Genomic DNA, 20,149 nt, shown 5'->3' with positions numbered 1-20,149 from the left:
GCACCATCTACCAATCAGACTGCCAGCACGTAAGTCCCATGCAGTCCTCCGACCAGAACCACACCGACTCGGTTGCAAATGGCGGGCCATGAACGCAGACAACAACGCATCTACCCGAGCAGCCATTCCTCAACGGGCACTGCCTGCGATGTAGGGCTAGCGGAAACCAATCAGGACAAAAGAAGCGAGTAGCTGTCTTGGTACCAAGGCCTTGGTGTGTGACATTGTGACTGCTTGAATGTTGTGGGCAGATGGAGGAATGTCATAGACAGGACTTTTACCACAGCTGAGCTCAAACGGGAATTCGAAGGCGAATTGATTGGTGAGCTATTTCGCAATGCGAGTCCTTCAGGATTTATGCCTGTCCTCCAAAATTCGGTAAGAAATTGTAAGGAATCGGGGAGCCGAGGGATTGGAGGCTCTGCGCCAGTCCAGCAACCACACGCATTGCTTGCTGATTGGACTCGGTCAGCACACCTGAAGCCACTCACTCCGCGTGTGATTTGGCTTTCGTAGCTGTCTGGGCTTGAGGTTCAATCTTCCAACCCCGCATGCAGTGTTACATAGGTGCCCACAAAGCAAAAAATGAGGAAACCAGCAAACATGTCGTTGGTAAAGCGTCTCCCGCGCACCTCCACTCGTGTCTGGAGATTTGCATGTCCCTGATGCAAAGAAGACTCCGGAGGACGCAAAAAAGTCATCTCGCAACGCTGAACGAGCCGTTGCAATGCAAAAAGGAAAGATGCATCCTCCGGGAGTCGAACCCGAACCAATTGCTTGGAAGGCAATTATCCTACCGTTGGACCAAGGATGCTGTTGAACATCCTACTGTTTGTAGGTGATTTTTGATGGAAAAGTGGCCGTTTTTTGCGTATATAATGGCTGCACAACGTCTCAGGAAGACCAGCCGATGGTTTGCGTTAGTTGGTCGTGTCAGCAATCATATGCATTGTTGGGACTTCACCAGAAAGGTTCGAAACCGACGATAGTGCAAATGACGGTGTCCGTTATCGCCGTTCTCCTCCCAAGTCCTGGAATCCACAGTGTCTCGCACCAATTCAATGCGCCACTCGATATACTCAGTTGTAAACGATAGTAACCCGACATCCGATGGTTCCTCAGGGCGCCGATCGCCGGTGCAGTCGCCCTAGGCCTCATTAGCCGGAGCGACGAACAGAGAACCGCTTCCCGTTTCAGAAGCTGCCATTGGCGGAGGTGTCCGAGTAGCCCACGGCTTGCATCGTGCAGTAGCGGGCGGGACATGGGATGGAAAAGTGGGGGCGGCATGGAAACGGCGCTAGGTAGGTCGTACAGCGATGTGCGGTACGGGGTGGGCGGTACCGTGGAATGGCGTTTGACGATTGTGTAGTGAAGTGAAAAAGAGTTGTGAATTGATGCACTGAGTGAAAGTGTGGGTGTGCATTGCGAATTGGTTTTAGGGAAGCTACTGGATTTGCAAGGGATGGAGAGACGGAATGTGCGCTGACTAAATGGGATGACTAACGCTTGGCCAATCAGGTGCTACCGGAGCTCAACCTCGTTCTGATGCACAAATGTATTCACCACACGACACCAAAGCGACAGTGAACACAAATCTCATGGTACCTAGTTACCCAACACGAGTTTCAACCTGAAATAGTTTGTATCCACGCCAAAGTACTTCCAAAACGCATGCAGCAAACCATTAACTCCAGCATAGTGTCTAATGCCCAATAGAAACACTGACACAAAACTCCGCTCGCTACACGCCAGTTCGTGAAGGTTGCCTACTGTTGTATCGCCCTTGTCTTAATGTGCCGTTGTAGTGATATGCTGCGACAGTTAGCTTAGAGCATAGTCGAGCAGAGCAGAGCAGGCGGTTTGAAATGTGTCTCAAGCTTGGTCTTGTGTGTGTGGAAAGTAATCTTGGGGAATGTCTAGTGACTTACCAATATTCAGCTCTTCACTTTCACTGTTTTCAACTGCCTGTTCCGACGAGCGACCTACCTTCAGATTCGAATTCGAATCCAAAACTGTATCCGTAGGCTGCTCGCGTTGCCAGAGGTGGCGGTCGCCGTTGAAGCGATCGTGCGTCCATTCGCGATTGCCGTAGACTGTATTTGCATCTGTGTTTGAATCTTCATCTCTGGCTCTGTCGGCGTTTGTGGCTAGCTTGTTGGTAGCGGTGGTTGGTGGAGACGTATTCATAGCAGGGGGGATGAGAGGAGGTGCGGGAGTCAAGCTCATGCTGCGCAGTCGCATACCCAGGTCTCGATCTGTTCGTGTTGAGCTGAGTCGCGCTTCCTTGGCTGCTGCTTCTTCGATCCAGTGGGTTGTCAGTGTTTCTGCAAATTCCTCGCTTTGGGCTTGGATACGCGTTTTGGCTTGGAGCTTCGCTCTTCGGGGAGAATGGTAGGTGTCGGTTCGTGTAGTGGAAAGACGACGACTTGGAGCGGCGCGACTCGATGGAGATCTCAGGGCGGTTGGAATGTGCTGGGACTTCTTTGTGGGAGCGTTGGGTGTGCATGGTGTGGACTTCCTACCGGGCGTACCTGGAGGAGTTTCTGGCGTGGCCTTCTGAGCGATGGGCTTGAAACCAAATCCATTCTTACCGTTGATTGATGGAGTACGCGATACTGAAGGTGTAGGAGGACCTCTTGGCTTCACTCCAGTTGAGGATGTTGCTCTGAGCTTCTTGACCACTGGCGTGGAATCGTGCTTTCTAGCACATGGCGAATCTAGATCCGATGGCGCATAATCAGACTCATCTTCCCCATCATCACTGAGATCAATCTCCTTGCTTTTCCTCTTCTTGTTCTCGGTATAGGTAGATGCGGTCGAAACTTCGCGCTCACTGCGCCGGTTATTCAGATCAGCAAGTGAGCTTCGCGAGAGACCAAGTATGAAGCCAGAGACTTGGGAGTCTGTTGTTTGTGCTCGAGTGTGACGTGATTCAAAAGAGCCGGTGGGGAGTGGTAGTGACGGTTTCTTGAATGCAAATGCAGCTCTAGGAGTTCGGGGCTCAGATGCGGACGGTGAAGGGCTGGGAAGTTGAGTTCTCTGGATCCCTAGCTCCACTTCTTGAGTGCTAGATACAGCGGTAAGAACTATATCACCGTAAGTCAAAGCCTCAAAAATAATAAAGCGACCTCTGGCATACCTTGTGCATCTTGCATTTGAACATCTCCTCCTCCATGCTCAAACACACTGCCCAATCCTGGCGCAAGACTCTGGCTTCTCTCGTTACGCAGTATGTTCCCCACTAGCCCACCATTGTGCTTCTGCTGCTCAAGGAAGAGACGATTTTGATCACGCGGTATACTTGCAGGCTCTTTCAGAATGGCAGAACGATCGAGCTGCTGTTGACGTAGTATGTGATTTGGGATCTCGGGGCGAAGATCTAGAGGTAGGGTTGTTTTGGTTGGTGAGATACAAGGCGTGGTAAGTTGCTGGATTAGAGGGGCTGTAGTTTCTAATGGCAGGCCAGAGAAGTCGGACTTGCTGCTCAGTGTTGGAGTTGGGGTGGACAAAGGCGGGAGTGGATTTTGAGCTTGACTTATACCACCATCGCCCACATTCTTCACGCTTGGTGGTTGAGCTGTCGTCTGGAGCAATTGGTCAGTTGTTGAGTTGACCAAAATCGATGATGAAAGTGAGGACCTACCCAGTGTATCTTCGAGGCGTTGCCGGATAACTCCAGATTAGCAGATGGAACGGCAAACAACACGTTCGTTTCCAACTGGCCGTCTAGATCAATGGAGCTGTTCACCGGCTGTACAGACTTCTTGACGGCAGATGTCTTGTTCAAAGGAGTTGGCTCGTCCTCATCGTCAGAAACCAAGTTGATGTACTCGGGCTCCTTCTTTGCTAATCGAGCGAGAGAATTTGCAGGCGTCGACCTCACCGGAGCGGATTTGATTTTAGAAGTCTTTGGTGGCGACTGTCTAGACTTGGGAGTGACTTGTCCAGTCGTGGGTATCTTAGCTGGCCGTGATGTTGGCGTTTCAGCTAGCTGCGAGCCTTTCGAGGCGGCGTTTTGAGTCACAGCATCCAACTGCTGCGAATCCTTTTGCTGTCTACTCCAAAATTCCTGCTCCTCAGCCGCGTGTTGGGCAAGCAGCTTCGTCTTTGTAATCTCAACGCTGCGCAAGAAGCGTGTAGATTCTGCCTGGTGCTTCCCTCTCAGCGCTGTCCATTGCTGCAGGATCGCTGCTGAGAAGCCTGCTGGTGGCTGTGTCATGTTGGGTGCTGATATTGATATTGGGAAGAAAAAGGTAAGTTAGTGGGAGAGTTGCGATCGAGGAGAGTGAGAGATGAGTGTGATTAAGTAATATCGACGCAGTAGTCGAGGTGAAGGTGAGAGTGAGGCCGACATGGTGACAGGTAAAGGTGGATTTGCGGTGAGTGAGCCTATAACGCCGCGCAAGTGAGAGAGAGCCTAAGATGGTTTGCTATAGCAAGCCAGATATAGATACGCAGGTGCAAATGTAGTATCAGGTGGGTAAAACAGAAAGATTCATTAAATAGTCAATGATTTTAGGACTCACGCAAACGTTCTGTAGACAACATCTGCACATTGAGACAGTGAAATTACATGGGGTCAGACAGCGTTGACTATTACTTTGGAGATATTTAAAGTGGGCAAGAAAATGTTCCAAACAATTCGTGCTTTGATGTCTACATTGAACTAACCAACACTGGCAGGCCATCACAAATATGAAGTAAAAATGAGGTCGCATAAACCAGTTTCGAAAACCCAGCAACTGGTGGGAGAAGATGCGCCTGAAGCATACGAAGAAAGAAGCTGACATGCGAGGTTCAAAGAAGACACGTTTGAAACATGGAAAGACTAGGCATCAATACGCAAAACTCGAGAAATTGGTGTAGAAGACTTGAAAAAGGCATATCTTGATTGGCTTTGAAAGTATGTGAACTGGGAAAAGAACAAAAGTGCATGCAGCGCAACAACCAAATGGCTAAAAGACACAACTGGTCTGTCACTGATATATCGAGCCCAACAGGCTGAGAAAGAAAGATACGCCTCTGAATCTGGACTTTCAAGATTGATGTCATATTGTTTCCACAAAAGCGCCATATCCGATGCACAGCGTATAAGCAAAGATAGTGTACACATCCCACCGACTCTCCCTTCGCTCTCCGCTCTCCGCTCTCCGCCCTCCTCCTAAAAACCCGGGGGATTGAGTCTCTGACTGACCCTCGTCCACTTCGGCACCTCTGCAACCCGTTAGCCCTCAATCCCAATCCGCACCACCATTCCCCTCCCCCCACCGCAAAAACAGGCAAACTCACTATGTATCCCCTTCCGATACCGCTTGACCTTGCGATCAAACACCGAGTATTTATCCTTGGGCAACATCTCCTGCTCAGTCGGCATCTCGACCTTCCAGCGCTCGACCTTCTTCATGCTCTGGCCCTGGCGCGCAAGCGCATTATCCAGCGTCGCGACCACACTGTCGACATTGCGCAGACGGTTGCGCTGGCGGAATTTCTGGTTGCTGGAGAGGCGCCATGGGATCTTCCTGGGGGTGCTTGCGTTAGTACTGCTGCGATACTGCAATGGAAGGAGAGGTCGTGGGGTGCGGAGCAATTCGGAGGCGGTTGATGAGGGGGTGGGAGATGGCTACCATAATAGACCGCCTGACAGCGGGTTTGTGAGACGGAAGGCGCCGAACATGGTTGTGGTGTTGGGGGCTTGATGCGCGATGTACCGGCGGTGCAGTGCGGATGGTCTGAAAAGACTCCCGCGGACTTTCTTGGCGTGGCTAGCGTGGTGGTTGTGGGGGAGCTCGACTTCAAGGGTCGGGTCAGGTCAGGTACACTCCGCAACCCCAGCGCGCGAACCCGAGGACCGTTCTATCCCCATCCACGACCCAGCTCCGGCTGCTCGACCAACCCCCGCATAAAAACACGCACACGGCGACGCAATCACAATCGCAACCCCCACCACAGTCATCCTCCACCGCCGCGCAACAATGTCCTACACATTCTCCATCCTCTCCCCCCTCGACGTCCCCCTCTTCACCCACGACTTCGGCACCTCCCGCTCCGGCGGCGACGGCCTAAGTCGCTTCACGCCCGCGGAGCGCCCCCTGCTCCCCTTCATCCTACATTCCGCACTCGACATCCTCGAGGAAGTGCAATGGGGCCCGTCGACATCCTCAGGCAGCGCACCCATGTACCTCAAGCACATCGACAAGTACGGGTACTGCTACATCTCGTGCTGGATCACGGGGGGCAACACGCGGTTCCTGCTGCTGACGCGGCCGCGGGACGAGAGTCTGGGGCTGACGGGGGGAGGCGGGCAGCGGGGTAGTTTGGCCGGTGGGAGGGTCAGTGGGAGTGGGGGGGTGTATAATCCGACGAGTCCGGCGACGGAGGAGGCGGTTAAGAATTTCTTTGTTGATTGCTATGAGAGCTGGTGTAAGACGATTATGAATCCGTTTTTTGCGGTCGGGAATGGGGAGGTGGTTAAGAGTCCCGTGTTTAGGGCGAGGGTTGCGGCGGCGGCGAAGAAGTATCTTTGAAGATGGGTGGGCTTGGTGGATTATTGAGTCATTGCGTCGTTCGTGTGGATGGGGGTAGGGAGGTGGTGGACACGTTGCGGTTCAGTCTGCTCTACATCGCATCACTACAAGACGTGTAAGCTTCGCACGGCCATGGAATACATGAGGATCCGAGCGAGACCTCAGAACAAACATCACGACAAGACTAGCACGAAGAATGAGTCTACGGTGTACATCTCGTCGAACACGAGGAGCCTAGTATGCGACGCCGCTTCATGAGCAGAATTCATCTTCCACGTTCGGCGAGGCGTCCAGACCGATCAGATGGAAGATCTGCACAACCCAACTGTCACAATGTTCAAGAGCATGGATTTGGGGTCACGCATGTACGGAGGGGGACATGGCTAGCGAATATGAGGGCAAAGAACTCGATACGTGGTATCGTAGCAGCTGGGGCAGAGGATGAATGAAGAACGTAGTATATAAATGCAGATACCATATCGTAAAATCGTCGCCACCATGAAATAACCCCCGACCTCCCTTTCCCACCCCGCATCTACCCCAACCCTACGCCTTATCCTCCCCCACTCCCTCACTCTCAAACTCAACAAGTTCCGTCCCAGCCTTACACAAATCCTACACCACACATTAGCACCCATCCCAAGCACCTCAGCAAGACATAAACATAAACTCACCCCCTTGCCATGCACAATCCTCTTAACGACGCCATCCACCGGACTCCGAATAACAGTCTCCATCTTCATGCTCTCGATAATAACAAGCGGTTGATCCTTCTTAACGCTCTGCCCCTCCTCGACCTCCACACGCAGCACTTTACACGGCATGGGCGCCAGCACGCTATTCGTCACGTCCTTGATGCCCAGCGCTTTCTCCGCCCACTTCGGCAGCGCGAGGTGCAGTCTGTGCTGCTTCCCGCGCTGGAAGAGGGTCAGTTTGTCGGCGTCGCGGATGAATGTTGTCGCGAGGCGGGTATGCGGGTAGAAGGATGTGAGCGTGTTGCTGGACGGGGCGAACGAGCTAGTAACGTTGCTGAACGTCTGTCCGTCGACGGTGATGTCGAATTTCTGCGGCGCAGTCTGCCAGATGCGAACCGGTGTTGTTTTCGCCTCGCCCTTGCCGTTCGCCGGCGTCTCGACGAGGTTGTACTCGCGCTGCTGGAAGCCCGCGCCGAAACCTGCGGTTGTGACGGGGGGCCCGGCGAACGGGTTGGCGTTGGCGGAGGAGATTTCCTGCAGGGCGAGGCCGAGGGCGGCTTGGGCGTAGACTTCTGGGGCGGTGGGCGCGGGCGTGAAGAGCTCGGCCTGGTGCTTTTGGATGTAGCCTGTTTCGACGTTGCCGGCGACGAAGTCGGCGCTGACGCACATGCGCTTGATGAACTCGATGTTTGTGATGGGGCCGGCGACTTCGTAGTCCTCGAGGGCTGCGCGGAGTTTTTGGATGGCGGCTTCGCGGGTGGGCCCTTGGACGATGAGCTTCGAGATCATGGGGTCGTAGTGTGAGGATACTTCGTCGCCGGCGATGAAGCCGGAGTCGATTCGCACAGTATCGGTAGGCGTGGGTGTTTTCAGGTGGAGAAGGAGGCCGGAGTCGGGGATGAAGTTCATGTCAGGGTTCTCGGCGTAGATTCGTGCCTCGATGGCGGCGCCGCGCTCTTTGATTCTCTGGTGAATTTCCTCTTGTGTCAGAGGGAGTTTGCCGCCCTCTGCTACGATGAGCTGCCACCTGACTAGATCCTCGCCAGTCACCATCTCAGTGACAGGGTGCTCGACCTGCAAGCGCGTGTTCATCTCCATGAAGAAGAACTCTCCCGAGTCGTTGTCGAAGATGAACTCAACTGTACCAGCTCCCTCATACCCTACCGCAAGAGCCGCTTGTCGAGCCTTCTCCCAGAGGTCTTGGCGGATCTCCTCCTTCAAGTGTGGTGCCGGCGACTCTTCCAGAACCTTTTGGTGTCGTCGCTGGATACTGCAGTCACGCTCGCCGAGCGCCACACAGTTTCCGTGCTGGTCCGCAAAGACTTGGACCTCGATGTGTCGTGGGGTGGTAATGTACTTCTCGACGAGCATAACCTCGTCGCCGAATGAATTGCGAGCCTCAGACTTGGCGGAGTCGAGTTGCTGGAAGAACTCTTGTTCTGTGTTGACGATTCGCATTCCCTTACCACCTCCACCCTTGACGGCCTTGAGCAGGACAGGGTAACCAATCTCTGCGGCTTTCTCCTTGAGATATTCGGGTTCTTGTCTCGTGCCGTGGTAACCTGGCACACATGGTACGCCGGCCTTGGCCATGATATTCTTCGACTCGCTGTAAGCTGGTGGTCAGCCAGTGTCATTAGTTATAGTTGGTTTCCTACCTCTTGCTTCCCATGGACTCGATCGCCTGCCATGGCGGGCCAATGAACTTGATGCCAGCATCTTCACATTTCTTTGCAAACCCTGGGTTCTCGCTCAACTAGATCGCAAGTCAGTCCCTATCCACTGACGTCTAGGCGCATATGGAAGCTGTACAAAGCCGTAACCGGGATGTATGCCCTGGCAGCCCTGCTCTTTTGCGATCTGAATAATACGGTCTCCGTCGAGATATGCAGAAGGGTCGCCGAGATTCACGGCGTACGGCGAGCTCAAGGCGTGCTGTGATCGCGCATCTGGGTCGGTGAAGAGGGTTGTTGTTCGAACGCCATACTCGGAAGCTGTCCGTCCAACACGTCTTGAAGGGTGGGTTAGCTTTGGTCTATTCAAACGCACTGAAAAGCTCACAGGGCGATTTCTCCACGATTAGCGATCAGCACAGAGGTCAGTGCCTTTCCAGCCGGCGCAACGGTCGAGTTATGGCGGGAGGCATTAGCAGCAATGAGCTGGCGCGAAAGACGGGATGACCTTTGGAAAGCACGCATGGTCACTGGGAGATGTGTGGCGAGCAAGAGGGATTCATTCAGCGGCTATGGACCATAAATGCACATTTACTTTGTGTGGAATCCGGGGTATCGTCAGTGGATCTACCCTCGGCCGAAGTAGAAGGTGGCTAGTCGTGGTTGGAGAAGACGGCACTGAGCCGTGGTAAGCCGTGGTAGTGTTGCGGACCTCGTGCGGTAGCTACCCGATTGGGAAAGGAATCTGGATTCAAGCATTCGAGTCCACGTCGTAGTTGGCACAGTGCAGCGAGGTGCTGGGCATGTTCACCGTGACGATGACTAGTGGCTGAGCGCATCCCAAACACCACTACGCGTGGTCACGCTTTTGTCAGGGTTGACTCCATCTCGCGCCGGCCCATGACGGCAGCCAACTCCCTCCTATCTAGTTGCACATCGCATTAACCGCCAACCACTCTGCACACGCCAGACCTGCTATTACGCCTGCAACATCGCATGTGCTTCCCCACACTACACACCCATCATGAGCGACTACGGCGATGACTACTCAGACTACGGCGATGAGTGGTTCTACATTGAGGAAGAGGAAATAGTCGCCGACGACTTGGCCGAGCATGCTGTGGCCTCACCTCCGCCCACAACGTACGGAGACGACGACAACCAGCCCGACTGGGACCGCTTCGACTACTACAACGACATCGAATATGCGTCCGACGGCTTCGATGATGCCAAGTTCGAGGCATACGACGTGAAGGACGCGCAGACTGGGCAGAAGAGGAAGCGCGTGGTACGGAACAGTCGCAGCAAGAAGAAGCAGCGGCCAACACAGCAGGCGGGCGGTCCAGCAGAGTTAGTGCCAGGGTACTCACCTGTCGTCTGGCGCTCACAGACTGGTTCAAGACTCGAGCCAAAACTGCTGGACGATAACGCGCAGTCGTATGCGCTGCTCAAGGACTGGAGGAAGAAGCTGCCAGACACACCACGCTGGACACGGGGTTCCCCACATCCGCCGACACCAACCACGCAGTCATCCACAAAGGCCGAGAGAAAGGTTGCGTTTGCTCCTGAGCCCATGTCGCCGACCTCAGACCTTGAAGACGAAGGAGGACTGGAGGAAGAAGGGCTGGAAGAAGATGAAGAAGATGAAGAAGCAATGGATATCGACCAAGAAGCACTGATGGCAGCGCTGCAAAGCCGCCTAGCAGTAGCTGGAGGCCCGCTCAGTGGCATGGACCCCCAGCAGCTTCTACAATTCGCCATGCGGATGGCTGCCGGCAAGGACGACGGGGACGACATTGCTGGCGACATGGCAGATGCAATGCTAGACCAGGGCGAGGAAGACGACGACAAAGAAGATGCAGACGCCGAAGCCAATCTACTCTCCTGGGTAGCCCAACAGCGGAACGCACAGCCAGAAGCTCTTGCAGCAACACCTATACCAGACGCCGTTCACGACAACACGCGACCACCAACTCCACCCTTATCAGAAGCAAATCGCAGCATCTGCGCTCCCACCGACGTCCCCAAGCCTGCCCAACCCAAAACGAAGAGCACCGAAGCGAAAACTGGCATCCCGAATACACGACAGTCGTCCACTCTTAAGCGGAAGGCAGACGACAGCCTCGACGCAGAGAGCTCTACGAAGGCGACGAAGAAACGAGCTACGAGGTCGTTCGACGCGCCCACTGCGTCTAGTCAGGCGAGGACCTTGCCGGCAAAGCCAACGAGGAGCACACGCGCAAAACGGGGTTGAAGGTCTTATGTGGACTCGGTCAGGTGCAGGTTACACACTTTGGTTCGTATGGTTGCATCGTGCAGACGCCTGTCTTGACGTTTACTTCTATCACCCTTTTGTCAGCCGCGTTGAGCATGCTACCACTGCGTCGCACGCAGAGTCGATGACATTGCTCTTCTCTTTTTTTCTTTCCTTTCTTCCCCTTGCATTCATCATATACCCCTTTTTGGCGCACAGAACAAACAATCGTGCATACCCAACAACACGCTGGATTAGTTTGAGTTGAACACCCTCGACGTCAGTAATACTCCTAGTAGATAGATAGCCATCCATCCAACACCGCAGCGTCCCCAACCCACTCCAACACCAAGCCTCACTATCTCCCCCTCACAATGAACTCACCATCCGTTCCAGTCCAGCCCAGTCCAATCCATCCCCACGCCCCAAACCAAAAACCCAAGTGCCGCGAACCCTGAACACCCCTATCCCCTGCCAAACCTGTGATTCGACCGCATCATCTACAGCCGTTCGCAGCCCCCCTCCCTACCCTGTCTCGCCTCGCCTCGCCTCGCCTCACCGCGCCGCACATGCTCCACGCGTTCAAGCACGCATTATCCCCGCGAGCCAGCCAGCGCATGCCCACGTGCCCAATCACACCCCAGGCACAAAACCCCCCGCTCGCACAAGTCCAACGTGTGATGAAAACGCCGCGCTGTGCATGCAGCGCCGTGCGGTGCGGTGCGATGCGGTGCGGTAGCTTGGGTGATAAGGCGCTATCTGGTTTAACGCGTGTATGCGCGTCCGCGGTGTTTTACTGGCTGATTATTTGTGAGATAGGTATGTGACGTGGCTTGGCGATGTGATGTGACTCGGTAGATAGACATGCCAGTAGACGGCAACGGAGACGGATTTCTGACAGCCGTTTGAGTCGCAGGGTAGGCATGTGTTTTTGATTTTGGGTCTAGACTTGTGGTGGGGTTAGCGTTTGTGAGGGGCGCTATGGGTTGATTTGGTTTTGGGTATTTGCCGGTAGGTAGGTGAACGAGTAAGTAAATAGTGATCAACGGAATGAATTTGAATCGAAGGAGGAGTTTGAAGATAGGTACCTTGTTTAACGAGTCGACGTATCCACTCCCTTTCTCTCTTTCTATCTTGCACTGACTCAACATGAAAAAACGCTCTAGATCCCCATTTCCATTTCCTACATCCAACACCGTGTTTCACATCCCCATCTACCAACTCCACCGATCCCACTGATGCTTTTTCCCATGCACTACAAACTTTTATTTCACCACACTCCCGTATACACAACCCAACCCAACCTACCCCCCTTTCCACGCCCACCTTCCTAAAAAACTCGCGTACCTGACACGACAAGCAAGCACCCCCCAGTCTGTCACTAACGTGCGAACACCTGGAGACAGGATGCCCTCGTCTGGCGGTCGTTCGCGCCGAGCCGCGGTCGAAGCGGTGATTGGGTGGGAGATTGTCGGGCGTGCGTGGGTAGGAATGAGATGAGGTAATAAATGAGGAGTGTTTGTCTGTCTACACGGCAGATATTTGTCGAGGGAGCCGTGGGGTCGAACGATACGTTTATGCTCAGCGAAGCGAATAAGTGGGAAAGAAGTCTAATTGTTTGTATGTGTGAATTTTGTGCCTTTGCTACAAAAAGCAACAAGCACAACGTTTTGTTGTATATGTGTGGGTACCATATATGCTATGCCATGCCATGCCATGCTGTAACCATAAAAAACCGAAAACAAAACAGCTCGAAGCTCAGCTAGAAATCAAACCCGAAAAACACAATCATGATCTAAAACGCATTCCGAAAAACACCATCTGTAAACCGCTTCGCTATCCCAATGCCGAAAAAAAAAACAAGATTCGCTCGCTCGCACTTTTTTGCTATAAATGCTCCAGTTTGAAATGCCTCGTGGGAAGTGCCGGGATGGTAATGAATACCCATACCAAGCGGGATATAGCATAGAACAAGGCAATAGTTGTGAATGCCTTGCTTACAGGATGCTGACAGATGAGACGAACAGCAACAAGATAACGGCTTGAAACCCAAGACATTAACATGAAACAAAGCTGTGGGTATGAGTGAACGACCGGGGCCCATGTCGAAGGATTCGCCGCCGAGTGCGAAAACGGTAACAAGACCCGGTCGTTCGTAGGGGTTCCCTGCACGTGCCGGAAACAGCGGGTACCACAACCGTTAACGGGATGCAGTTTACCGGGGCATCGACTCAGGTGAGCCTTCTTAAGGAGACCCGTCGCGCCTCGTCTTCTTGTTTCTCTCGATTCTCTCGTTCCAGCGTCGCTTTCCAACGCGCGTCTCGAAGTGTGGCGCTACTTGGGTGACGTCCTGGCCTTGGCCCATCATGCTGCTTCGCATCTTATTGCGATAGGCATCAACTGTAGACAAGGTTAGTTTGGTTGTCATCGTCGAGTTGGCGCAAAAACTTACGAGACTTTTGCAGGAATAATGTTCTGCCAGCAAAGACACGACTCTGGCTCCAACTCATGCGGTACCCGAGATCGTTGAGTGTGATCTCCTTCGACCGCTTCGCTCGTGTCAGACGCGGCTTCGGGACACGGGTCTCGCCATCGAGAGTAGGCACTGGCACACTGGTGGTGCCCGCCACAGGGAAACTTGGGTCGTTCTCCACATCGGGTTCGTCGCTGAAGACCTTGCTACCACGGGGGCTGGCAGGCGGAGATGTCATCTGCATGGCGAAGTAACTGCGTGGGAACACCGAGTTTGACTTGCGGTACGAGTCTGGCATTTCCTCCATCTTCACGGTGTCGAGTGTGACGCGTACACGCACTCTTGTTCCGCGTTGCGCGTCGTCTACTAGGATGAACTTACGACGCTTCGACTCCGGTAGGTCGCCAAACATAGCTAGTTTTCGCTCCTCTTCGTCTTGCTCTTGCTGCTTCGATACGGGAACACCAGCCGCATGCGGCGGAGGTGGGGGGTGACTGAGGCCGTCGTGAATCGGTGGCATACCGCTTGATCCCGCAGCTGAGTCGCTGGTGGGGAAGGTGGGGTAGAAGTTATGTGTTTGCCGTGTGTCGCTGGGCGATCCGTTTGGCGCCTGGTGGTGATGTGTATGCGCTTCAGAGTAGTCATTGGCTGTGAACAAAGAAAATTAGCTTGCACGTTCCAATGCCACCATTGCCATCCATCTGCGCGAAAAATCTAACATGTACAATAAACAATGTAACAGCCTTGGGTATGAGTAGGTAGTGTACAAGCATAAGCAGTGGTATCGAGGGGTGTTACATCAAGGAGTGTGTAATGTACATGCAAAACAAAAAACGACAAAGGTATCATTCAACATCCAACAATTGCACTTAACGCATCAATCACATCTGGTGGAACATACCGCTAACATCATCTGATCCTCCTTGGGGTCCGCCGGAATGGTCATGGTGATGATGCATCTGGGGACCTCCCATGCCCATGTTCGGTTGTCGGGGTGGGCCTGCCATTCCGGCTGAGTTGGGAACCCCAGGTGTGCCTGGTCCACCTGGGCCAGCCATGTGGGTACCGTGTGTGTTCGCCTGCGCTTTCCTGGTGGTCATCTTGGCCATTCTCCTTACGCGACGACTCCTCAGTCGTGGGTCTTGGTTGCTGTTTCGCCAACTGTCGACTGCTCGCTGAATGAGACCTCGCTTTCCCCTCAGGCAAGGGTTCAGCTGAGCTAATGCCCAACCGACGGTATTGCATTCAGTTTCGTAGTGTAGTCGGTTGCCTTTGTATTGGTCCTTGGCACAGCACGCGCGTGGGTATACACAGTTCTCTGTCTTGAAGTCTTGGGGAAGCTCTTCGACGTTGATCGATTCGACATCACAGCGAATGGTGTACTCCATCTTCACCCGGTCGCGCGAGTATTCGAAAGCAATCCACTGGACGCCATTCTGATCCTGCCGTACGACAAGTGGGGTTGTGGCAGGAATTGGACCAGGTGCAGCATTTGGGTTGACGTTGGGACCGCCAGGAGGACCCGCGTGCATGTTTGGTGTACCAACCGGGGGACCTTGAGGCGGTTGTTGAGGGGGACCAAGCCCAGATGGTGGCCTTTGAAGAGGCGTCTGTGACATGCGAGGCTTTGGGCTTCCAGCCATCCCGGGTGTTTGGGGATGATGCTGGTGTGGGTGTTGCATCTGTTGGCTCTGTTGGTGTGACATCAAAAGAGGGTTTGTCGCCATCGGCTGCTGAGGTGTCGACGAAGGATGCTGCGGGTATGGCGATGGTTGAGGCACAGCTGACGATGCATATGGTGTGTAATACATTGATTGCGGCATCTGGCTTGGTGGCTGTCCATAGATAGGCCTTCCATGCTGGTCATGTTGCGGGGACTGAACAGACGCAGGCGAGTTGGACTGGGGGGTGTGGTATGAAATTGGTGGAAACCCCGTCCGGTTCATAGTTGCGGCCGCCATGAGTTCTGGTGCTTCTGCATCCGAGTTAGCTTGAGTCGCTCTGTTGGGACCAATGCTGACACGTAGGGAACGAAGCACAGCCTGGGAAGCGCTTGCGCGGTTTCACAGACGTGACTTTGCAACGTGCAGCAAACAAAAACACATACCTGAAGAAGAGTAATTACTTGGGGCACTGTTAGTGCTGTACGGACTGGGGTGCGCCGAATAATAAGGCACTTCTTGCTGTTGCGGTGGTGGTGGTCCTTGGAGTTGCTGAACGTAGGGCGACTGGTGTGGTGGAGGCCCTTGGTGGTTGGATGGATGCGGCGATGGATAGTGGCCCTGTGCTGGGCTTTGTGAAGGTGCTGACTGGTGAGGAGAGTCGGGGTGTGGCTGGTGGTGATGATGGACTACGCCAGGCCTAGGGTGGTGCACCGGATGGTGGGTTGGTGGCGGCAAACCCTGGGCTGAGTGGGGGTGATGCTAAGACGCGACCCAGTCAGTAACGTTGCAAGCGACAATAAAAGTGTGCCAAAAAAGCAAGACTCGATGGGTGATGCAAAGACAAACAAAAGATCGCGACAGGGAATAAAGACAAAGATGTAGGATGGCTGGGGGTGCGGCAGCGGTGGAGGATGATTCGCCTGGGTATAGGCGGAACGTTCTGCAACAGCTGGTAGGCGAGGGGCAGGGTCTGGAAAGATACAGGACCGTAGGGTTTAGTTTATAGGACGGGCAGGGCAGACTAGGAAAGCAGCGCGACTCTTCGGCACGGTGCCAACACAGCGCGGACAGGCGGTGGGAGCGGACGCTATGAGGCTCGCAGGGATGCCGCTGCCGAAATCTGGGTGACAAGAGGCGGCGGACAGCAGGCAGAGAGACAAGGAAAGCGACAGGAGGTGCGACAGGGGGGCAGGATGTGGTCGCAGGGCTGCTTGGCAGGAGGGCATACCATGTAGAGGGTAGGGCGGGTGTGCTGGGGTGGCCGAGGATGAGTGGACGGGGCTTGCAGAGGCGGACGCTGCATGCAAAAAGAAACGAGGGTGAAGCCAACAGCGGCGGTGACAGTGACGGGGCGCGGGCTTGGGCGCGACGCTCGAAACTCCAACGGTCGAGGGTGCAGAAGGGCCGAGGGCTGGGTGCGGCGAAGCGAGTGGAGGGTTGCGAATAGGGAGCAGGGAAGTAGAGTCAACTCACCATCTTCTGCGACGCTACAGGCGCCGGCTCTTCCTTATACTTGCGGGCCCTATCTGGGACATGCGACTGCGACATTGTTATTATGGCAGCGCGTTGGGTGATGGTCGAAGGATGCCGGGCGAGAGGGTCCGGGCGCGCGAGGACGTGAGTTGGGTTGGATGTGCAGTAGCGCGGCCTGCGCAATTTCACGCGCAGAACGACGACAGCGCTAGAGGGCGACAGCGCGAGCCAGGCAAGAAATAGAGGGCAGCAAGGGCAGGGCGGTGGGTGCGCCGAGATGGAGCAGCCCGTGAAATAAACGTAAAACAGCTAACGCCTTCCGAGGCCAGCCACCTCGCTGCACCACTGCACCACCGCACGCCGGGCCTAGGGGCTGTTTTGGGCGGGGGTCCGTCGCGGCGGGCGCGCTGGGATCAGGGATCGCTGGCGGAGCGAGCGTGCGGTGCAATGTAATGCGTGCAGCAGAGCTGGTTCACCTTGAAGCTGCCGTTTGACACCACACGGCCGTTCACGTTCGCGTCGACTCGCTCGCGCGGTTGACGCTCGCGGCACCTGTTGGAGATTGGGACGCGGTGGAGCCAGCTCGCCGGCAGTCAAGTGGGGTTGCGCAGAAAAAAAAAGGCAGCAGCAAAGTCAAGTGGGAAGGAGCGTTTTGCTAGCGGCGTCGCCCACCATCATCGTTCACTTCCACCACAGCCGTCTTCCTGCGCGATGCTAGCCTGCCGTCATCGCCGCTCCCCTGCTCCTCGGGTAAACACTCGTTTGCAACAGTCACGACGACAGCGCCTCTTGGAGTCCTCGACGGCCTGCATCATGGCTGGTAGGGCGCTCTCGAGCCTTAACAGCCTCTGTTATAGCAGCCCTCTTCGCTTCCTGTTCCTGCCCCAATCTCGCCCCTGCATCGTGCTCAATGCTGCCAGCCAGTCTGCGCACCGCCCACCCACCTTTGACGCGTCACTGTACGTGTCCACGTTCTGCTACACTCTATCTTGCCGTGTCTGCCGTATTCTGCTCGAGTCTTCCCAGCAGCTGTTATGTACACAGCCGCTAGTCGACCGTTTTCCAGCTGCACCACCAGCAAGCGCTCCACCGTCGGCCGCCCTATTGGCTGACGTCGCCGGTGAGAAGACGCCCAAAACGGCTCGCCAGCAGCTCTTCGTTGCTCCCAACGTCGCCCCGTATGACTGGCCGGGCATGGCCGTGCGAGTCTCTATACAGCCTAGTCCCAAACCAGCCACGAGGTGCAGGCACGGAATTGGCTCTCGGGAGACGGGATGAAGTCGGGCACGTCTGGTCTGAGGAACCAGCTGATCGGCCCTCATGGCGGGGCCATGTCACCGACATCTTACCTTCCTACACAGTAGGTATTGAGGGATTTGGTCCCAGCCCGGCTTAGTCATTTGCTTTTTGGGCCCGACAAATGCCCATTTCTACGGCAAGTCACATGTGTTGCTATTCAAAGTAAGATTGGCATCATGCACATGGTGGACGCGTTGCGACGCGCGAAAAACGGCAGTATCCGGACAAAGCGATAGCATTGCCAATTCTACCTTGCAGCAGCCCCACAAGCCATCAGAACGCTTGTTTCGTCGTTTCGGTTTCGGTGCGATTGCTCTGTCCTCCGCCTTCATCTGCGAACCGAGTGTTGTCCCGTCCTTGGACGTCTCAAACCTGCTCCTAAGCGCTCTGGACCTCATCGCGAAACAACACACTATCTCTGTATGCGACAAGTACCATGCCCAGCATTGACTGACGGCTTGTACACAAGTCGCGATTTCCATGTTGTGGCATGACGCACCCTGTCTGCGATCGTGACATGGGACCTGGACCTGGACCTGGACCAAGATTCCGAGCCAGGCGTTCGCAGTGGGGTGTGGAGAAACCCTGAACGCACTCATGACAAGGAAGATAGTCCCAGGTACCAACGAGAGAGATGTCTATTCGGACAGCTGAACCTCGCCTCGGTTGTTGAATGCATTTATGCGCCTTTGCACGCGCGCATTGCACACAACGACACACGTTACGAGTTCCAATATTAGCCAGTCGTGCAATCTGAGCCTTTTCTTACAGCTATCGCAGACGCTGCAGAGCTTCTCAGGACGCACTAATACTATCGTTCAAGTTTTGACTCAAAGTCACACAAGATACGGTAGATCTTGACAGCGTGGGCAAGCTGCAGATGTTGCATTACATTGAATTACCATTTGCCGCGCATCTACGAAGACAGTCACGGCTTCTTGCAGCCATTTATCGGTCAAGCGCAGATCGGACGGCGACGTGCATATTACCACCGGTCACAGGCGTGATTGGTCGAGCTCCCACTGCTGACTGTTCAAAGGGGCGGGTCAAAACATTCGTGGGCTATTGTGTAACATATTCTTTCCAATGCGACACCAGATCGGCTGTCTCACAATTCAAGTCTTCAATCCTTTGCGGAATTTCGCTTGCAATGGGGTATCCACTATCAACAGCATCTGCAGCTTATACGTACCGCAACCCATGCTCAACGTTGCGACCGTTGCTTTTCGACGGGAAGCGGGGGTTCAGTTTCCAACTAAACAGGGAATATTGCGAAGGCGTGCGTAATGCGCTACCACACGGATCCCGACACGTCCCGAAACTTTACCACTAGCGCTTAATCCCTGCACAGTTGACACCATCTGGCGTCAAGACGCCTATGTATTGCAAGTTCTGAAAGAAGTGCCCATAGCGTTGTGGATCAATCACAAATATGCGAAACCGAAACACGCGCCTTGCTCCTTCCTTTTCGAGGACCGGCGTTGGCTATCATCAAAACTTGCCTATCAACATGACTTGCCGGCTGCATCTGCCGTAGTATTCAGATTACTATTTGGCACTTAATTGTCCGGTGAGCGATCAGCATTGACAAACCAACATGTCTTGCGAAAGTGCCGTCTAGACTAGATCTCCTCTATGCACACGCGTGAGCCGTTGTGCCAGTGAGGCTAGCGAGTGTACAAAGACAACCTTCAAAGATCAAGCCTGCATTTCACGTGTAAGGGCATTATCGGTCCATCGCGCATGAACATCCCAACAACAGCCACAATCACCAGGGCACACGGGATGTTGAAATAAGCAGCCTGTCGACTCCAAGTCGTCGGCGGGCTGGGAGATCGCCCTCAGGCCCCCTCGACCATGCTTCCCGCATCCCTCGAGGGTTGCTGCTCTGCAGACCCCCCAGACCGAGCATCCTCACGGAAATCGACGAGGGAGACTGGGTCAGTCCGATCAGGGCCACGATGGTCAAAGCACATGAACGATGCACATGTACTGCGCGGAGGATCCGAATACGAGAAGGGAGGTGTGTACCGATCACGATCGTAAACTCCAGCAGCGCCACTTATCTTGTCATCTGCAAACCTTCATTGTGAA

At 54.4% G+C, this 20,149-nt stretch overlaps 10 protein-coding genes and 1 non-coding gene across 11 annotated transcripts; 5 read left to right on the top strand and 6 right to left on the bottom strand.

The window, feature by feature from the left end:
* The first annotated feature begins 338 nt into the window (after nt 1-338).
* P153DRAFT_138795 (uncharacterized protein) lies at nt 339-901 on the top strand. The gene has a single exon (XM_033662093.1). The coding sequence runs from the start codon at nt 552-554 to the stop codon at nt 840-842; it is 291 nt and encodes a 96-aa protein (XP_033518686.1). The 5' UTR covers nt 339-551; the 3' UTR covers nt 843-901.
* Nucleotides 744-814, bottom strand: P153DRAFT_t118. Its single transcript has one exon. It is a non-coding gene; the product is annotated as a tRNA-Gly (tRNA).
* A 3,845-nt stretch (nt 902-4,746) lies between the features above and the next one.
* P153DRAFT_138686 (uncharacterized protein) lies at nt 4,747-5,220 on the bottom strand. Its single transcript, XM_033662092.1, has one exon. The coding sequence runs from the start codon at nt 5,111-5,113 to the stop codon at nt 4,829-4,831; it is 285 nt and encodes a 94-aa protein (XP_033518685.1). The 5' UTR covers nt 5,114-5,220; the 3' UTR covers nt 4,747-4,828.
* Nucleotides 4,783-5,620, bottom strand: P153DRAFT_371146 (uncharacterized protein; the record flags this gene model as incomplete). Its single annotated transcript, XM_033669195.1, has 2 exons — nt 4,783-5,214; nt 5,290-5,620. Coding segments are annotated over 2 exons (384 nt in total), but the record flags the coding sequence as incomplete, so codon positions are not given.
* A 198-nt stretch (nt 5,621-5,818) lies between these two features.
* On the top strand, nt 5,819-7,021 carry P153DRAFT_351225 (Sedlin). Its single transcript, XM_033666325.1, has one exon. The coding sequence runs from the start codon at nt 5,973-5,975 to the stop codon at nt 6,522-6,524; it is 552 nt and encodes a 183-aa protein (XP_033518683.1). The 5' UTR covers nt 5,819-5,972; the 3' UTR covers nt 6,525-7,021.
* A 49-nt stretch (nt 7,022-7,070) lies between these two features.
* P153DRAFT_435458 (methylcrotonoyl-CoA carboxylase subunit alpha mitochondrial precursor) lies at nt 7,071-9,695 on the bottom strand (the record flags this gene model as incomplete). Its single annotated transcript, XM_033673149.1, has 5 exons — nt 9,281-9,695; nt 9,032-9,230; nt 8,878-8,975; nt 7,199-8,828; nt 7,071-7,139 (listed from the first exon to the last, which is right to left on the bottom strand). Exons 1-5 carry the CDS (start codon nt 9,415-9,417, stop codon nt 7,071-7,073), a joined length of 2,133 nt encoding a protein of 710 aa, XP_033518682.1. The 5' UTR covers nt 9,418-9,695.
* On the top strand, nt 9,666-11,485 carry P153DRAFT_371145 (uncharacterized protein). The gene has a single exon (XM_033669194.1). The coding sequence runs from the start codon at nt 9,917-9,919 to the stop codon at nt 11,144-11,146; it is 1,230 nt and encodes a 409-aa protein (XP_033518681.1). The 5' UTR covers nt 9,666-9,916; the 3' UTR covers nt 11,147-11,485.
* On the top strand, nt 11,336-12,195 carry P153DRAFT_371144 (uncharacterized protein). Its single transcript, XM_033669193.1, has one exon. The coding sequence runs from the start codon at nt 11,716-11,718 to the stop codon at nt 11,971-11,973; it is 258 nt and encodes an 85-aa protein (XP_033518680.1). The 5' UTR covers nt 11,336-11,715; the 3' UTR covers nt 11,974-12,195.
* Nucleotides 12,196-13,391: 1,196 nt separating this feature from the next.
* On the bottom strand, nt 13,392-16,831 carry P153DRAFT_390837 (uncharacterized protein; the record flags this gene model as incomplete). Its single annotated transcript, XM_033670982.1, has 6 exons — nt 13,392-13,546; nt 13,599-14,267; nt 14,521-15,594; nt 15,727-16,042; nt 16,512-16,694; nt 16,757-16,831. The coding sequence occupies 6 exons, from the start codon at nt 16,829-16,831 to the stop codon at nt 13,392-13,394; spliced, it is 2,472 nt and encodes an 823-aa protein (XP_033518679.1).
* Nucleotides 16,832-17,554: 723 nt separating this feature from the next.
* P153DRAFT_371142 (uncharacterized protein) lies at nt 17,555-18,084 on the top strand. The gene has a single exon (XM_033669192.1). It carries the CDS (start codon nt 17,570-17,572, stop codon nt 18,032-18,034), a length of 465 nt encoding a protein of 154 aa, XP_033518678.1. The 5' UTR covers nt 17,555-17,569; the 3' UTR covers nt 18,035-18,084.
* Nucleotides 18,085-18,129: 45 nt separating this feature from the next.
* Nucleotides 18,130-19,127, bottom strand: P153DRAFT_371141 (uncharacterized protein). Its single transcript, XM_033669191.1, has one exon. It carries the CDS (start codon nt 18,652-18,654, stop codon nt 18,187-18,189), a length of 468 nt encoding a protein of 155 aa, XP_033518677.1. The 5' UTR covers nt 18,655-19,127; the 3' UTR covers nt 18,130-18,186.
* Nucleotides 19,128-20,149: the final 1,022 nt, after the last annotated feature.

The sequence above is a fragment of the Dothidotthia symphoricarpi genome, assembly GCF_010015815.1.
Source record: "Dothidotthia symphoricarpi CBS 119687 unplaced genomic scaffold P153scaffold_24, whole genome shotgun sequence".
Taxonomy (NCBI): Eukaryota; Fungi; Ascomycota; class Dothideomycetes; order Pleosporales; family Dothidotthiaceae; genus Dothidotthia; species Dothidotthia symphoricarpi.
This window is presented reverse-complemented; position numbering and strand designations above follow the sequence as displayed.